At 39.6% G+C, this 19,369-nt stretch overlaps 1 protein-coding gene across 3 annotated transcripts in view; it reads left to right on the forward strand.

The window, feature by feature from the left end:
- GPAM (glycerol-3-phosphate acyltransferase, mitochondrial) overlaps positions 1–15,395 on the forward strand; it is a 34,544-nt gene extending 19,149 nt beyond the window's left edge. For 2 of the 3 annotated variants that reach the window (XM_066620533.1, XM_066620536.1), the window contains 9 exons: positions 609–724; positions 1,522–1,592; positions 4,892–5,156; positions 5,712–5,854; positions 7,532–7,609; positions 9,751–9,891; positions 10,455–10,644; positions 10,764–10,822; positions 12,374–15,395. In XM_066620533.1, coding sequence (XP_066476630.1) covers positions 609–724; positions 1,522–1,592; positions 4,892–5,156; positions 5,712–5,854; positions 7,532–7,609; positions 9,751–9,891; positions 10,455–10,644; positions 10,764–10,822; positions 12,374–12,490 — 1,180 coding nt within the window. In that variant the 3' untranslated portion in view covers positions 12,491–15,395. The remainder of the gene's footprint in view (positions 1–608; positions 725–1,521; positions 1,593–4,891; positions 5,157–5,711; positions 5,855–7,531; positions 7,610–9,750; positions 9,892–10,454; positions 10,645–10,763; positions 10,823–12,373) is intronic. The other variant, XM_066620534.1, reaches the window with a different exon arrangement.
- The last annotated feature ends 3,974 nt before the right edge of the window (positions 15,396–19,369 follow it).

The following is a 19,369-nucleotide window of genomic DNA, read 5'->3' on the forward strand; positions in this document are numbered from 1 at the left end:
TCACTTCAATAATACAGTGTTATGTGTCATCAGTAATGCGCCATTACTGTACTACCCGCACTTCTAGCTCTGTTTCAGATGAGAAGTTACAGCACAAAATCATCTTTAGATCAACGGTTGTGTTAACATGGTAACATATCTGAGAGCCCAATTCTATCCAACTTTCTGGCAGCTGCTCTGGCCTGGTGGGACACAGTGTCAGCCATTTTGGCTACTGTACTGTGTGGTGCTGGCAGCCCATAGGACTGGCCTCCATGTGATCCTGTATCTGTAATAGGGTTGAAAGGGTTCTGTTTGATTTTTGGAAGCAGCTGACATTAATACACGCTCCATGTCATATATGTATTGTGCTTATAGTTGGGTCTTCTTTGGAACAACTCAGAGTAGTTTCCATACAGTGGTCTCCCTTTTGTACCGCTTACAAGGGTAGGCCACTGAACTTCAGCAGTTTAATTGCATCAGGAGTTGTTGCCTATTTTTGTTAAAGAAACAAGTTGCTACTTAAAGTATTTTGGACATTGGTATCATGGAATGTAAAATGTTTTATTTTGGAGTTTTAAGCAATGGTTTACATAAGCCATCTCATCTTTAATGTTCGCTCTCTTCAGGCCTAATTATGTAGTAGAAGAAGGTACAGAAGCTACCCTTCCTGATTCCAAGGATTTAACTTATGAGCCCTTAAGAAGACAGTTAATAGCTAACTTGGCAGAGCATATCATGTTCAGTAAGTAATGGTTTAAGTACAGATCTGACTTAACATCTTATCTGCCTCATTGAGCTTTATATGTGGCAGGTTTTCCTTATCGCATCCCCTTTTTCTTCTCAAAATACTAAATATTATGTTTTAGTTTTGAGTGGAGGTGTGAGGAGAGGCAGGGAGGAAGTGTTACGGGGTTGGGGTTGAGGCAGACGAATGGTGAGGGAGGGTGCGGTGGGAGGAGAGAGCGTGGCAGAAGGGGGTGGGACTGGTGGAACTCAGCTCCATCAGATCCAGAGCCCTATTTTGAACTGTGTAGTCTGATATGGGACACAAGAACTGTCACAGAATTGAGTAACCCCATTGCGCACCTACTTCCCTTACTTGGGGGAAGGGGACAAAAGTCCCCTTCTCCCCTTCCCTGCCGCCATTTTGGCTCTGCAGCAGCCCCGCAGTCTGTGCAGCTCAGAATTGGGCTGCCCATGGATTTATTTCTGAGTAGACTTGCATAGAATGGGCTGTCAATGTGTAGTGATCTAGTAGTTAATAGGATGAGAACACTGCTTAGCATTAGTAGTGCCACTGGGGGATAAGGGCTTTTAATGTTTGAGATCACAGTTGAAGCTAGTCTGTTTCTTTCTGACTTTGGTTTAGGCTTGTGTGCTGCTCTGTAAAAAATGTGTGATGCTCTTTCAGTATAAAATGTCAAAATGTCACTATTCTTAGTTCATGAATAGCTAACATTTTGTTCCAGTTCCCTTCTAAGCATTTCAGTTGCATGACAAAGCGCCAGCATAGCTTTATTTTATTTTGTTTGCTTTTAGCTGCTAACAAGTCATGTGCTGTGATGTCAACACACATTGTTGCCTGTTTGCTGCTCTACCGTCACAGGCAGGTAAGGCTGCTGTGCTTTTGCATTCCCCAAAACCTCCCTTCAATGTGAGCTTGCAAGATACAAAGGTGCTTGGAGTGTATTTCTATGCTCCTGTGATCTATGTAATATCCTACTGTTTTCTTGTGTTGGCAGTAAAGTGTTTCCCCCAAACTCACATGTAAACTGACTGGCTAGTTAGGTTGTTGGATCTGTTCTGTAGGATATGTATGCCAAGGAACTTATTCAAACTCTTGTGCTAAGTGTCAGTTTTCATAATAGCAACACCTGGATGCCATCCGGTCAATTAAGTTCTTAAGAGTAATGAAAAAAAATTGACACATCTTCTTTTTGTTGCTTTTCTCTCTCTTTCTGTGTGTATGAGCAAGCCACTATCTGCTTTTTGTACCTTTTTGTTAGATACTCAAGATCTGTCTTGAGCCTTCTTCCCAAACAAATCCTTGTTAAACCATCCACCAGGGACTAATCGAGACATGAGAGCTAGGAAACATCACCCTTCAAAAGCCTGGGCTATCAGTTCCAAGTATTTGTTTGGTCTGAGAGAGTGGCTCTCCCTGCACAAATGAGTGAAGTACATACACATTCCTGTTTAGACTCACTCATTTGGTTTCCAAGCACTGAAGTAAATTCTTCTGCATCTTCACACTTGTCTTTGTTTTCCCTGCCAGATTATGCACCCGGCCACTACACGGAACCCCTGCACACAGTTCTTTCTCCCCGATGTGCTCAGAATATAGGTGTTTTTTTAAAAAAGCACTGCTGGTTACACAATTTAGATTAAACTTTTTAAAAGTTTAAAAATAAATGTAACTATTCATGTAGTATACATGGTCCACCTTTTGCAAGTGTTCTGAAATCAAGAACATTTTCAAATGCCTACATATATGATGAAATAAAATAAATCTTTTTTAGTACTAGTGGAGTTGCTATGGAATAAACTTCTTGGATGTTAATCTAAGCTATTTGTTGAACAGGTTGGGCATCTCTTACCTGGAATTCTGAAAAGTGGAGTATTCCGAAATATGTAACTATTTTGAGCACCAGCATGACTTTTAATGCTCAGAGTTATTTAAAAAATATTGTATAAAATTACCTTCAGGCTATGTGTATAAAGGGTATATGAAACATAAATGAATTTTGTGTTTAGACTTGGCCACATCCCCAAGATCTCTCTCATTATGTATATGTAAAAATTCCAAAATACAGAAAAAATATGATATCCAAAATACTTCTGGTCCCAAGCACTTTGGATAAGGAATGTTCAACCTGTACTTTGCAGGGCACAATACTCGTCCTATTTTCCCTCACTATGAGGGAGAATTGATTGTGCAATGCAAGTTCAAGGCCAAAAGACAACATGTTTCTATAACCCAAGACAAGATGCCACTTCCATAGTTGATAACAAGCTACTTCTCTCTTGTCCAGTTACTTTAAAGATCAGCTCCCCAGCTTTTCTAAGCAGCCCAAGGGTGGCCACCTTATAAGTTCCAGGTATTTAGGCTGTGACAAACCAAGAACTACTTCTGTAGAGGCCCTGGTTAAGTGAACATGTTGTTGTACATGGCTACAGTTGTTAGAATACACCATGTTGATTCAGGGCTGTGGTGCTTTCTGGGAAAAAGTGGGCCCACCAGCTGTGTGGCTTTCTGGGAATTGCTGTCTGAGGGCCCAATCTTAAAGAGGCCCGGCACTGGTACTGAGCCCTAGCGCCGGCACTGGATGCCGTAAACACATTTATGGCATCTCGTAAGGAGCACCAGCGCTGTGCCTGCACCAGTCAGGCGCTAGGCCCAGCACTAGCAGGCAGCGAATGGGGGCCACTTGGGGGCCACCTCCAGGAGTAAGTGCAACTGCCAGGGTAGGGGGAGGAACCAGGATTGGAGGGGGGCAGGATCAGCAGAGTCCCATTCCCTTGCAGAGACCTTTGGCTGCTTCCCAGCGCCCACTGGATATAGCGGTAGCCGCTTTGGTGCTGATGCTTCAGCGGGCACTGGGAAAGCTCAGGATTGGGCTGGCCAGTAACTGTGCATAGGATTGTTGCCTAGGAGTAAGCCTCACTGTACACAGTAAGACTTACTTTTGAGTAAACATCCTTAGGCTTGTGCTGTTTAGAAATGGGTTATGTCAGAATGCCAGATGCAAGGGAGGGCACCAGGATGAGGTCTCTTGTAATCTGGTGTGCTCCCTGGGGCATTTGGTGGGCCGCTGTGAGATACAGGAAGCTGGACTAGATGGGCCTATGGCCTGATCCAGTGGGGCTGTTCTTATGTTCTTATGTTAGTCAGGATTTCTTAAGCTGTGATTTCTTTAAAAACACACTTTATTTTAAAAAAAAATGTACATCCCACTTTTCCCATGCCAAAGCAAATGGCCAAGGTATTGTACAATATGTAAAATAAATAGTCATTAATAACAACTTCACTTAAATAGCCTAGAGGTGGAAAACCTCAGTACATGTACTAGGATTAAGTCCAGGTCATAATAATAAGTTTTGGGTTGCATCATTTTTGTATATTTACTGTAAGTGTTGAAAATTTAGATTGTTTTGGTCTAATTATCTAAATGGTCTTGAGGGTATTCAGAGTATCTAGTTTTAGAAGTAGTACAGCAATTTACATAGACTTCATTTACGGGGCCCCCATATCTGTGGAGCCCATATCCACGAATATACCTATCTGTGGATTGGGTCCAGGGGTCCCCCCAGCACATGCATGCCGGCACTCACGCCCTCCAGAGCTCTGCTTCCCTTGCCTCCAGAGGGGCCTCTTAGCTCAGCATAGGCAGAGGACATCTGTCCTCTGCCTCTGCTGAACTCAAAGTTCCGGTTTCACGGAAAAATCAGAAGTGACATTTTTAATGCTTTATAAGGCATTGTGAAGCCTGGTTTGGGGGGGGCGCTTCCCTGGGCCTCCCAATGCCTTATAAGGCATTAAAAACGTTACTTCTGGTTTCTCTGTGAAACCAGATGTTGTGTTTTTTTTAATCTGCAGTGCTCAGTCTTAACTTGGCAGAAGCCGGGAACGGACGTCCTTGGCTTCTGCTGAGCTAAGAGGCGCTTCTGTAGGCCCCTAGGACCACAGGGATGGATGTTCACCTGTATCCATGGTTTCAGCTATCCATGAGGGGGTTCTGGAATGGAACTCCCTCAGATAAGGGGACACACCTATACTTGAGCTACTTTTGGAACCAACTATGAATTTGGATAAACAGATTTTGAACACTAAATTTGGTCAGTGGAGCCTTGGCTAGTTTTAAAACGGTTTTTTACTGACTTAAATCCTATGGGGTTTTTTTTCTTCCAGGGAATTGATCTTTCCAAGCTGGTGGAAGATTTCTTCTCCATGAAAGAGGAAGTCCTAGCTCGAGACTATGACTTAGGATTTTCAGGGAATTCAGAAGATGTTGTTATGCATGCCATCCATTTGTTGGGAAACTGTATAACTATCACAAACACCAGCCGGAATAATGAGTTCTTCATCACTCCCAGCACATCTGTTCCTACTGTTTTCGAACTCAACTTCTACAGCAATGGGGTTCTGCATGTCTTCTTCAAAGAGGCAATAATTGGTATGTCCTAAGGCTGAAATGTGTTACATTTATTTGTAGACTATCATAAGGGGGCAATACCAACATTCCATCTGTCCTCAAATAATATTAGAGTAAACTTCATTTGAAAGCCTGTGTGGCCTTTCAGGCACTATATAATTAAATTTGAATGGCAGTATTTTCACCATTTCTTCTCTGCTTTCATGTGCCACACCTCATATTTTCACTAATAGTGAACTCAGGTGGTTGAGTACCCATCAGTTTGGAAGCTAAATGGGGAATTCAAAGGTAGTAATGTCTACATAGTCAGATTCCCTCGGTATGCCAAAATAAATTTGTAGATTAAAAGAAAAAGAAATAAAGCAAAACTAAAGCCAATCCAGAGCAGTCCTGTCTTCTTATTTAATGTTAAGGGGACTGAGTAGTTGAGCAGTGTAGGGTTGAATAAACTCCTCTTTTGCCAATGGGAGGATTTCTCCTCAATGAAAAATATTTCAGTGACTGCTTGAATGATGTACTAATTTTTCTAATGAAATTTTGTTTTTGAACATAACTATTTCTGTATTCCTTTCTTAGCTTGCAGTCTACATGCACTACAGAATAGAAGGCATAAAAATGGCATCAATGGGATTCCATCCAACATGATTAGTCAGGAACAATTGGTCCGTAAAGCTGCCAGTTTATGTTATTTGCTTTCCAATGAAGGCAGTATTTCATTGGTAGGTTTGCTCTGTGTGTTTTGTTGGAATTCTCATTTGAAATACATCACTGCTACTACTGTGTGTTATGTGGCATTACATGGCATTGCTTTGTTGAAAAGCAAAGTGAGGTGTATTGAATTCTTAGTTCTAAAAAACTCTAAAGAGGAAAATGATGACAAAGGAAAATATGAGGGGTACTGGTTTTGATCAAAGGAGTTTCACATGTATTATATGCAGGGAGGCAAGCAGGAAAAAAGTTTGCAAAGCCTTGAGATACAGTCTGAAGTATGACAAAAGATGGAATATGTCTGTAACTATATATATGAAGGGAAATTGGGAAGAGCTATGTGGGGAAAATAGGTGAAATTGATTGAAACAGCAGGGGACTCTCAGTTGGTGATAAATGGTGTACTTGTGTATATAGTTAAGGGTCAAGAGTAAGATAAGACTCCAAAATAGGGCGTCTGTTATGTTGGGATCAGAAGAGGAATAGTATAATTTTCCTCTTATCACTGAATGTTGATGAACACTAATAATGTCCTCAGTTGTGAAAATTTTGCATGTTTCTAGCCAAGTAATGGCAGGATTATGATTATTACAGAATTATCTAGTCAGTTCAGTAGGTGAAATATGTATCAATGTGATAGTAGATTCGTCCTACAAACACCTAGATTCCATATTGCTTGAGCAACACATATATGCTAGGTAAATGCATTGCAGATACAACTAGAGTGATGAGGCTATAATACCTCTACTTTCCAGCCCCTTCTCTATCAGCATGGATGCATCTTGGTACTATATGAGTGGATGTAAAAAAAGCAGTTTTAAGTGTCTGGTGTACTAGAAATGTGAGATGGTATTAAGACAGTGGCCTGAGAAGTTTGACTCTGGATTATCATCTAGTAGAAAGAAGGCATACTTTTATTTTATTTCACATATATTTCACAGTATACTGGCATACTTTTATTTTATTTCACACTGAAGAAAGCATATACATTTATAAACATGTTTAGGGATTCACTATGTGTTTTTTATTTGTCTAAAGAAAAATAGATGATATCCTCTTGGGGGGTTGTAAGCAGCGCCATGACCAATGTTTTTTTTGTTTTTTTTTTTTTTACAAATACTGATAGATCTAATGTTGATAGATCATCTTGTGTATATTCTTCCCTAAATGTGTTAGTTTTTACTTATCTGTTATTTTCCATTCACCTTCCTATTCTCCAGTGGCTGTTTAATACATTGTTTTGTGCTTCCATATACAGCAAAATTTGGGCCAAGGTTTTATGCAGTGGGAACACTTGCAGAGAAACTACAAAAGAATGGAAACTGCTAAGCAGCCTTACAAATACAAAATATTATTTCTGCTTTTGTAAAACTTTTAGCTTTCCCACTCATCACTTTGACAGGCTGCAAGAGGGAATGAACTCTTCTGCTTTTCAAAGGCTTCATTCCCTGAACATCTGGGGGTCAGTTCTTGGATCCACATGCAACCAAGTGGGTGACTATTTGCAAGTGTCTATTTAAGATGCAGTTCTTAGGGCAGGAAGAGAGAGGAAGGGTATGATGAAGAAATGGTTATATGCCAATAAAGGTATTATTGTATTGTATTGTATTGTATTGTATTGTATTGTATTGTATTGTATTGTATTGTATGAAGAAATGGCTGTGATTAATTTGGCTTGTACTGTTTAGCCTTGCCAGGTGTTATGTCAAGTGTGCCATGAAGCAATTGAACAGTTTATACAGTACGGCATTCTTGTGGTGGCCGAGGTAAGATGCTGGTGGTACTTAGTTGCGTAGTTTAATAGCCTATCTTTTTATCTTTGTAGGATTTAAGCACCAAACATTGCAGAGATTGGAGCTGAAAGATCATTGATACCTAACTTTGCTGCCACCTAATTTATGTTCTATACCATGCCCAAACCTAAACTGACCTGGCTGTCGCAAACTTTCCTGGCAAGGAATTAATTTGTAAAGTTATTGTTTTTTCTGTGCAAAGTGTTAGTTAATTTGTGTTGCTGCATTTAGTTTTAAACATGATCCTATCAAAGCCCTTGCCTCAATCTGATGTTTCCTTGACTCCTAAATTCTATTCCAGTCTAGCATTGTCTTTAAATACAACATTCTTTCATTAAGATAGTCCTGTGAATCTTCAGCTTAAACATGTAATTTAACCCTTGATCCTCTAGAAGGCACTGTTGTCTTTAATACTGTGTTCTAAAATTTAACTCCTGTGCAACAGAATGTAATATACTCTTAAAGAAGCAAAGCTTGGATGCATCAGGATAAAACTGAGGGGTGTGGAAAAATTATGTTTGTAAAGCACTTGTGAGTTGCCCCTGTTGTGACAGAGCTACTGTAGCATCATGGCAAAGAGATTGAAAGCTGTGAATCAGAATTTTCCTAGTTTGAATCTCACCTCTTCCATGAACTTGCGAAATGGCTGTAGGCAAGCCTTCCCCTTTAAGTCTCAGCTCCCCAGTGCAACATGGGAATAATACTACTAACCATCAACATTTTGCTGTAAACAAAAAGGGAAGTTATTATCTGGATCTTAAAACAGCACATATGGTAGACCTCAACATTATTATGCAGAAAAACCAATATTTTTCTTTAAAAAATAGTGTGAGATTTCTAATTCTTTCTCCAGTTCCTTACAATTCTGTGAGTTCTAATATTGTTAGTTTGCAATTATGGTATTCTTATAGAGCAGTGTTTCTCAGACTGTGGGTCGGGACCCACTAGTGGGTCACGAGCCAATTTCAGGTGGATCCCCATTCATGTCAATATTTTATTTTTAATCTATTAGCCTTTATGCTCCCATGGAATGTGACTGCATTTGGGAAAATGCTACAGATCTGTACTTTTAAGAGGCTTCTATGTGTAAGCTTTTAACAATGATAATCAGTGGGGCTTACTCCTGGGTAAGTATGGGTAGGATTGTAGTCTAGGATTGTGAAAAATTTTTCTGCTTGATGATATCACTTCCAGTCATGACATCACTTCTGGTTGGTCCTGACAGATTCTCATTCTAAAAAGTGGGTCCTGGTGACCACTATATAGCGTGTGAAAGAATATTGCTTCTGTGCTTATTCAATAATTAATTACAAAAGTACTCACTCCTCACATTTGCAAATATTTCTTCTTCCCCCACTGCCATACAGATCATCACTATGGAGGGCAAGGGAAAGTTTGACTAAAAGCCTGATGTGTCTACGTGAAATTGTGTTTTCTGAGCACAGCTCAGTGAGCACTTCCCCTATCTTTGCTCAGCACTGGTGTACTGGCTTCTGGTGCAGGGGATATACTACAGTGGCTGAGGCAAATGTTTACATGTGCTAGCCTTGCTGGACTTGGTTATTGCCATTTGACGAGGCAGGTGTGTCCTTCCAGAAATATAGGATTTTCCTATGTATCTTGGGGCTTCCTTGCATGTTGGATGGGAACCATTTTTGACCTTCTCCTTCCTACCATTTGGATGTTGAGTGAGTTTACATAGAGTTTCTTTATTTTCAGTTGCTTACAGAAACCTCTGTCCTGAAGTAAACACATTTTATACTAATCTTAATGAGATTTAAAGATCTGTTAGAATTAAAATCTGTTAGAATTAAAAGTTCACCCCATAGGTACATGTTCTCTTGCATACCTCTTGAGAAGGCTAATAAAAATTGTCCCAGTTATCAACAAAGCCTAGATTTCCATAAAGAGAGACGAACCAATTTTAGAATTAAAAAGTGTTCTGTAAAATCATTTTTCTAGAACCCCTCTACTGATTTGACCTGAGAAACATCTTGGTGATGCAGTTTTGCATGTGTTGTCTGATTACATAGCACAGAATGCTAAGAATTTATTCTATCATAGCAGAGTAGCTATCTTGTCCTTATTCTTGTCATTGTATTTCTAATATTAAGCAGGAGGAACAGGAGGATATTAGTCCCAGCCTTGCAGAGCAGCACTGGGAAAAGAAACTACCCGAACCGTTATCTTGGAGGAGTGATGAGGAGGATGAAGACAGTGACTTTGGAGAAGAGCAACGGGATTGCTATTTGAAGGTACTGCATCAGCTGTAGGAGCAGGTGTGCCTCTTGTTAGGTGTTTCGTGTTCATGTAGTGGTAATAAAGAAATTATACTTTTCTGCTCCCATCAAGTGTAAAGCAACTGTGCATTGCTTTACTGCAATAATAATAATAATAATAATACAGGTATTTATATACCGCCTTTCTTGGTCGTCAGATTTCTCCTCAGACTTTATTCAAGGCAGTTTACATAGGCAGGCTGATTAAATCCCCGTAGGGATTTTTACAATTGAAAGAAGGTTCTATCTTTCAAGAAGCACAATATTCAGATGTTTCTTTCTGATCTGGTTTCACATTCTGGCCTCCATCTTCCCACGCTCAGAGCAGATGGAATAAGTCGGCTCAGCTTGTCAGCTGCTTCAAGGTCGCACGGTGCCGGTGGCCTCGAACTGGTGACCTGTGGATGTTATCTTCAGGCAAACGGAGGCTTTACCCTCTAGACCAGACCTCCTGCCCACACAATAATGCTTTGTGTGTTCCTTCCAATGCTAGCGATTAACAGTTGCTTTTGCATTCTGCATTTTTTATTCTTTTGCAGGTGAGCCAATCACAAGAACACCAGCAATACATTACCTTCTTGCAGAAGCTGCTGGGGCCCTTGTTGGAGGCATACAGTTCTGCTGCCATTTTCATTCATAATTTCAGTGGTCCTGTCAGGGAATCGGAATACCTTCAAAAATTGCACAAGTACTTGATAGCCAGAACAGAAAAGAATGTTGCAAAATATGGTATGTCCAACAGTTGCTTTCCGTGGCAAACCTTCACTGTGTTTAAATGTACTGTTTCTACCAGTTTCCTATGTTCAGCCTGAAATGTTTCTTTCTTCACCTTCCCCACATGTTTACAGCTGAGAGCGCCACCTATTGCCTTGCAAAAAATGCAGTGAAAGTCTTTAAAGACATGGGGGTGAGTACTTCAGTTTTTTAAAATGCCTTTTGAAACTATCTAAGGCATGGTTACTCAGAAAGTTACATTATTAAGGGCCCAATTCCTATCCAATTTTCTAGTGCTGGTGCAACCATGCCAGTGAGGCATGTGCTGCGTCCTATGGTGGGGAGGCAATCACAGAGGGCTCCTCAAGGGCAACATTGCAGCTGCATTGGTGCTGGAAAGTTGGCTAAGTTCACTGTGACATTTGTCATAGTAAGTGTGTTCAGGATTGCATCTTAGTCCTTACAAAGAAGCTTTAATATAAAATTGTGTATACTCCCCCTATTTGCACTTGCCACCATTCTCTATTCTCTGCTTGTGTCAATATCGAGATCAGTGATTTTCAACCTTTTCCATCTCAGGGCACACTGACAAGGCACTAAAATAGTCAAGGCACAGGTTTTTTTTACCACTGACAAGGCACACCAGGCTGCCAGTGGGGGGCTCACATCCCCACTGGTCCTATTAATAAATGACCTTCCCCCAGATTCCAGTGGCACACCTGTGGACCACTCGCGGCACACCAGTGTGCCATGGCACAGTGGTTGAAAATGGCAGATCTAGATTGTAAATGCCTTGGACACTATGTACATTAATGAAATGTATAAATAACACAGTAAGTGTTATCAGATAGTAAGGCAGACCAAGGCAGATTCAGGAGATTAGCACATATGCAGTTTGTAATGTAACACAAAGAGCATTATGATCCCCCCCCCACACACACACACACACTGCAGCCTTGCGTACTGCTTCCAACACCATTCCTAAGGGGTCTCCCAACTCCTCCCCATCCTGGAGCAGCTTTTCATGTGGCTCAGGTACATGCATTAGGAAAGAAGTGAAGGATATAGCTTGCATGAGGACTCTTGTGCTAGTGTTACTTAGGATACAACCTATTTTGTAGAATCTCTTAATGCCAAATATTCCTGCTTCTAAAAGAATTGAAATAGCTGGCCCTTATATACCAGATTTGTAATACAGCCTTGTGTTTCTTGCCCTACATCACAGACTAGTGCTACTGTTCAAAAGGAATGTCTTTTGAAAATGTGCTCAGAAGATTACTCAGAGCTGATATAAAGATATGGAAAGCAGTCCCTCCTTTCAGATGGTATTTAATAATGCTTATGAGATGTGCAGTGCACATTGGTGCTTGTATAAATTAAGATTTTGGTCACGGACCTACTCTTTTGGCTGTCCTCATTAACACTGTCCAGCAGTACTTAGCAACTGTGTGATGGACCACAAGCTCTTTCACATATCTTGCTGGGGTTGCTTTTTCATTTGCATTGTGCACTTGTATCAGCTTTATACGTTTAGTTACTTGATCACATACTGTATTACTGATGCAAGCGGGTGACTTTTGCACGTGGAAAAAGCAGTCCAAGTTAACTTAGGAACTGAGTCTGAAAGTTTGTATTATATGAAGTTTATATTACACAATTATATTGTACAGCTCTTTAATTAAGCATGCATCTATCACTGTTGGGGGTATGTTACTGAAGTCACTCTTCTGTGTTTTCCTTTTAGGTCTTTAAGGAGACAAAGCAGAAGAGGGACTCTGTTTTGGAATTAAGCAGCACTTTTCTACCTCATTGTAATCGGCAAAAACTACTGGAATTCATTCTGGGGTTCATCATACTGTAGAAACGCATCCATTGACTTCTGCCAGCAAGGTGATTGGCAGTCTTGGAGAATGTGACACCAAGCTTCAGGGCTTTCCTGCTTCCATAGTGTGTATAGTGCCATTTTTGGTAAGGCCTTATCTGACCCAAGCCACTGGAAGACAAGTGCCTTCTTACACATGCATGTCTGGATCTAAAAGATTTGGTAACCAGTCAAACACTTACAGCATTTTGGATGCAAGTGATAAGCCATGTTTGCAAAAAAGGAAAAAAAAGACCCTAGTTTTTACATGAACCTGTATCAAGTGTTGCGTTTTTGCACTGCAAAGTGTTACATTTACTTCAAGATTGATGACTGTGACAGATACACAAACATACTTACCAGCAATCTGTCATTAATACTGCAGTTTTGAACATCATGGAAAATTGATCAGCGTAATGTGGAAACTCTGCAAAAGTCTTGTCAGTGGGAATATTATTACAAATAAATGGCTCCTAAGAAAATTAAATTCATTGCAGAAAAGGGCATTTAATTTTTTGTCCTACTAATTATTATGACAGCACACTCAATTTTAAACAAAGTCCCCCCCCATACCCAACCCGTAATAGCTAGTGTTTGATTAAAGACTAGCTGAGTAGTAAAGACTTGCGCAATGGAATAATGAGGTGTTAGTCTACTGATCCTTTCCAGTGGTAATGAAGAAATAATATTAGTGTATTAAACACTGGACCATTTACGTCTTGCATCATAACTACTGAGATGTTTTGTTTTCTTTTGAGCCATAAGATCGGTTTGGGTTTGCTACTTTTTAGCATTTTGTTCCTGAAGCGGTTATAGTTTAACCTCCAATATTAGCAATAACTTTAAAGTATTTCATAAGTGAATTAGCCCATTCTAATCTTGATTGACTTTGGGTGGTGGATGATTGACATAAAAAGCTTGCAGGCAAAATTGTGCTCAAGCAGGCATACAACATGAGTGTAGATGTCTGTCTGCGTTGATAACGTTTTGTATTAACACTGCAAATCTCTTATTCTGGAGTAATTGTATAGAAGATGACCATTTCCAAATTAAATGCGATATGAGTACAATGCGATATCTGCAGGTTCACACATTTGATATTAGCTTGAAGCAATAAGCACGGCATTAGTTTTTAAGATAAATGGGATAGTTTTTCCTTCTTGCCTTATCAGTTATAGAAGTATTTCAACTTCTGCAGTGTTAATAGACTCTTAACACACTTTTTCATTTTAGTTGGTTATGAAACAGTTTGATCTAAAATCCATTTTAGCTGTCTGTTAATTTATTTAAAAAAAAACATGTCCAAGTGACAAGGACATTGCATATTTACTTCAGCACAGAGCTTCTGTGTGTTTAGCCAGTGTGTTTACCTCACATTTGTGTGTTCACATTTGTTAAAATTGTATTTTCTACAAGTATGTTTAAGGATGAAAATAATTAATGGGTTGCAATGTTCTTGTCAGTATTGCCACACAACTCCCTATGAGAGGAACTGCTATGCATGTTTCCCATCACTGAATAGGTGCTTTGAAACATTTTAAGATGAACTTCTGAACCAAAGTTGCATTGTATCAGTGACAGAAGCAGGCAGCAAACCTGAATTAATTATCCTGTTGGACGTGGTTGAAAATCAGACTAGCAGCTGCAATGGACTCCATTTGTTCTAATGAAGCCTACTAGCTACTTAGAGCGATTACATCTCATCCTTGCTAATGTGCACTATTTGTTAAAACTGAATGTGTTCTCTAAATAGCAATTTCTAAAAATTGCTGATTGCTTCCACTTAAGATCAGACAAATAGTTACTTGTAAATAAGTCGCTTCTTTTTGTTCTACCAAACTTCAGTAAACATTCAGTGTATGAAGGTTATATATTAAAAAGAATTAGAACCAAGCAATATATTGCAGGTGATACTTGGCTAACTTTAATGAAAATGTGTGACTCGTTTTAAAGAAATTGAGGTCTAGGAATTAGTGTGGACACCAGAAGATAGTTGCTAATTGACACTAATGAAAATAATTTATTGCTTTATTAAAATGTTTTGGGAGTGCACAGCAGTGTGTATTTCAGTTGATGTAATGTGCTGTATCTTATAATTGCTGGATAGGAGGGGATGCTTTTAAATGTAGATCTTATTAAGCTGAAAGCATTTGCATGTGCAAAGATGTCAAACTGTGAATGTTGTACAAGGACAGAGAGAAGTGTCCTTCAATGGCATGGATTTGCACATAAGTTGCATGTGGGCTGGTTATCATTTTCCGCAAAAGATAAAGAACAGTGTTCTTTACAACAAAGCTCCTCAGCAGAATTCTGCCTTTCTGAGATACTGTTTTAAGCCCTGAGGGGTTTTTGTTGATAGATCTAGGGCAAGGTTTTAGTTTTCAATTTTTTAAAAGTTATTGCTCATCAGATTTAAGGTATGTATCTAAACAACTTGTACTCATGGGAGTATAGTTGTACAAATTAGTATAAAGAACAGCATTCCACTTGATCTCTCTGTGAACATTATTGGTTGGCTAACACATAGAATCTTTTTTCTCTAATGAAAACTATGTTTTTCAAAACTCCCATTTGAATTGATTTCTTAAGGATATATAACTATCTTGTCATGGTAAAAACTTTAGTCTAATACTTTTCCCTGTCTTAAATTTTTTAATCAATTGCCTTGCCTGTACTATAAAAACAAAAATAAAAAATAAAAAAATACTAGCAAGACACTCATGAAAGGTGTGTGGGGGAAACGACTGCAGAATACTGTAAGCTGCTCTGTATCTCTGCTTGTGAACCTAGGAACTGTCTTGAAAAATGCTAATACATTTGTTTGCTAATTTAACATCTTCCGTATCTCTTGTAAGAAGCACAGAGCTGCACGGTGATTTTATTTTAATAAACAACTTGAAATGGTTTTCTTGCTGTGTTACTAAGTCTTTAGAGATTACACAAAATACAGAGAGCTATTCTATATTGCTTTCTTGAAGTTTTCTGTGAATTCCATCTTCAGCACTAACTAACTGAACTTCAACCAGTAAAAACAAGAAGTGCTAGCTGTGTTTTACAATGTGCTGCTCTAGTCACATAGAATCAGTTCATCTGTATTCAGCTAAGTGCACTATTCTTCCATTTCTACAACAGTGGACAGTTGCATTTCATCAAAGAGATAGTGGGCTTGGTTTTCCTAGCAGTAAAACTTTCGTATTGCTAAGGCAGGACACTGCATCATTCTGTACTTACAACTTTTATAACAGACCCCGTACCTCACAGTAAGATGCTAGTTTGTTCCCAAATGCAGAATCACAGAGAGAAGCTGAACCCTCCTTGCTGAGTCAGGATAAGTCTCTTGATGCTCAGTGGAAGTGAGACATTACACCAGAGGTAATTCCCTACTAAGGCAAATCTGGAAAGGCCCTTTAAACTACATGGTAGTATTTCCAGGAACAAAATTTGGACATAAGTTAAATATGCACTATACAGGTGGGTAGTTGTGTTTAGGAATGCTGCTTTGCATGCTTCAGATCTGTGGTGTGGGGCAGCTGTTAAGAACATGTCACACATGCACTGTACCTCTAGGAAATCCAGGATAAAATATTCCAAATGACAATACTAGAGACTAGAAGGGTGGGCTTTATTGGGTTGTAATGCCTGTGGATTGCTTAATTTCAAATGCCTGATTTCATTTTGTTCTGGAAAAAGAAGGCTCAAATGACACTTGAGAAGAGGGCACAGGGATGGATAAACTTTCTTCTTCCATTGGATTTCACTCAAACATGACAAATAGTGTTGACAGGATACTATTTTTTTTTCCCGAATGGCTAGTGATAGGCTGAGAATGGCCAATGGAGAATTTTGAAATAATCTGGATCTAGTGAGACATTGCCTCTTTGTGAGCCTGTACAGGGGAGACATTTCCAGAAGGCATGAGAGCTCAAAAAAACAGTTGCAGGTTAGGGAGAAGAGCGCACAGGGACGGTAGCATGCCGACACAGAACAGTGAACAATACCACCATTTACCTGTGCCATTTTGAAAGCGGTACTATAATGCCATGAAGCAGTCTGCCATTCATGAGGTGATGCAGTAACCAAATATATTTGGCAAACATCCTCAGGATTAAGTAAGATTTACCACTAAGCATTTATAATTGTATTTTGAAGTGCGAGACTTCGGCTGCAATCCTAATCATACTTACTAAGATGTAAGTCATATGAATCTGACCTTCATGGCCTTGGACACAATTTAAAACCACACCGTCTTCACATTCCTTAGTCCAGGGGTAACGGGTGGTTTGGAACTAGCTTCCAAGGGCTATATTATATATTTGTTTTTAAAAGATCTTTAGGAGTTAACATCTCATTTAAAACATGACCAATACAGTATTTTTAGCTTTGGCAAAGTGATCAGTCTGGAAGTATATTGTGATTTATAGTCTTCTCTCCAAGCTTTAAGAAGTGAGAAACTTTGAAGCCTGTTTTGGAGAAAATTCTACCTCCATAAAACTATTGTGAATTAGGAATAAACCATTATTTTCCTTGACTGAAACAATGCAAGCCTTTGGCTACATAAATTCCCAACAGATGCATCAAATAAACTAGGGAATGGAGGTTTGGATAAAGCAGGAAAATGCTATTACTGCCAGTAGTTTATCAATGAAAAGTTTTACACAATATCTACACTGATAGGCTGTCCTCTGTGCAAACACCTTGCACCTTCCAAATCTAAATTCAAGGTGTTGAATTAAGCTTTTAATCTCTCAGTCTGTGTAATTCAATTAAGTTTTTAATAACATATAAAAACCAGCTTGATTTCATTGGTGGAAGTACCATAGCTGACATGGGACTTCTAATCTGGGCGACACTGTAAATGGTGTGATGCTGCTCTCTCATAAATAAATAAATAAAGCAATCAAAGTGTCCTAATAACTTTGAATATGTTTGGAGCATATGTTGTTGTTGGCATCCTTCAGTCTCGGAAGACTATGGTGTCACGCTCTGAATGGTGGTTCTGGAACAGAGTGTCCTCTCCAGTGCACGAAGCCTGGGTAAAGTAGGTATGCAGGATAGGCTGTTACCCATGCAGCAAATCCCCCCTCTCCACATCGCTGAAATGGTCCAATGGAAAGGCAGAGGCCAATACGGTTGGTTCCAGCGGCGTCGCAGGAGTTGCAAGAACGTGACTGTGTTCAGCCATGAACTGCGTCAGGGACTCCGGCTCCGGATTTTGCCTCGAGGTTGACTCCTGAAGCCTTTTCCATAACTGGATGTAGCCACAAGGCAGTGGAGGTTTGGGATCAGAGTTTTCCTTCTCTCAGATGAGCTGCCTTCCCAGGCTGACGAGTCCCATCTACCCGGTGGCTGTTTAGTCGCATCTTACGACAAGTACAGCCAAACTGAGGGCCTATTCTTATCCCCAGCCCCCAGGGAGCATATACTGATTTATTAAATAGTACTTATATTGCAATCCTATACACACTTATGTGAGAGTAAGCACCAATGAACACTGTGATTTCTGAGTAAACGTGTGGAGCTGTACTTTTAGTAACTAGGTAGATTTACTAGAGGTGAAACTCCTTTGATCTTGTGAGGTTTAGCTAATAGGTAAGTCATCTGACCCATTTTCAATCAATTCTCTTCTGCCAGAGTTTTTTTACACATCAGTGAACCTCTTAGTGTTAAAAAAAAGCTACTAGAAACCGATGGCATGCTGTCATTCTTTTAATGAAGATATTGAACAACATTCCCTTTCGATAAGTTTTGAAAGCATTTCTATTTTAACAGCCTTTCCAAATGTGCTTCGAAATTACATTGAAAATTATGTGTTTTATTACATTGTTATTACACTGAAAATAATGAACTCTAAAACATGAGCAAATGAACGAAATTGCTGTGAGTAAATGCCTCTCAAGGTATACACCATATTGTTTGCTCTGTTTTGAAGGCTGGGTAACAGAAATAGGACAACGTTGTTTGCTGCCTCACTGTATGAATTGTGCTCCCAAGTGCGCTCAGTACTTGCTAAACATAAGCAAAGACAACAGCTGAGATTTTTCAAAGCCATAGGGGAAGAATTTGATTCTACACTTCTCATTAAGCTTAATGAAGACTGTGTCTACTTTAAAAATCTGAACAATTATCATTTTCCCTAAACAGCTTGAAAACTATGAATAGATGAGACTGGGTGGGGGCGGGCAGGAGGGATGTGTAGCAGGCAGTGGGGAAGAAACCAGGTTGTAGTTATTTGTAAGTTTTTAAAGATGTGCTTTGATCAGAACCAGATCTGAATTTCTGGGAGCTCTGGGCAAATTGCCTTCCACCCACCCCTTCTTGCCAAGATGGACCTGAAGTAAAGCATTGTGCTATCACATAACAAGCTATGGGCAAAGAGGTGATCTTGGGGATCAGCTATAGGCCTGCAGCAAGTGCCCTTGACGCTGGCCCAGGCTCTAGAATTGAAGTAATGAAACATACTCTTTGAGTCTTTTATAAATTAAGGAGTAGTAAAATTTGAAACATGAGGTACAAATGCACTAAATGAGAATTGCAGCTGCCAGTGGTGCTTGAAACCTGTTTGCTGGGATGTCTGCAGCTTTTAAATCTATTTTACAGTAAGCTTTCTCCCCTAATTAAGAAGCATACTTCTTGTAGGCCTCATTAAGGCAGTATGTTAGCTGCTTTAATCTCACTCATCCATCCCTCCTCCTAGATTCACATCCACACCCAGTATGCTCTTATGTGCCTCTATAATATGCACAGGATTAATGAGCCACAAGAAACCAGAGTCCTAGGCTTTGTAATGGATTATTAAACCCAAATTGGGCCTTAGCTGTGTAGTGAAGCTCTGAGCACTTGAGGAGATTTCAGCAAACTCAATTGCTAGGACCAGAATTC

The sequence above is a fragment of the Tiliqua scincoides genome, chromosome 3 (assembly GCF_035046505.1).
Source record: "Tiliqua scincoides isolate rTilSci1 chromosome 3, rTilSci1.hap2, whole genome shotgun sequence".
Lineage (NCBI taxonomy): Eukaryota > Metazoa > Chordata > Lepidosauria > Squamata > Scincidae > Tiliqua > Tiliqua scincoides.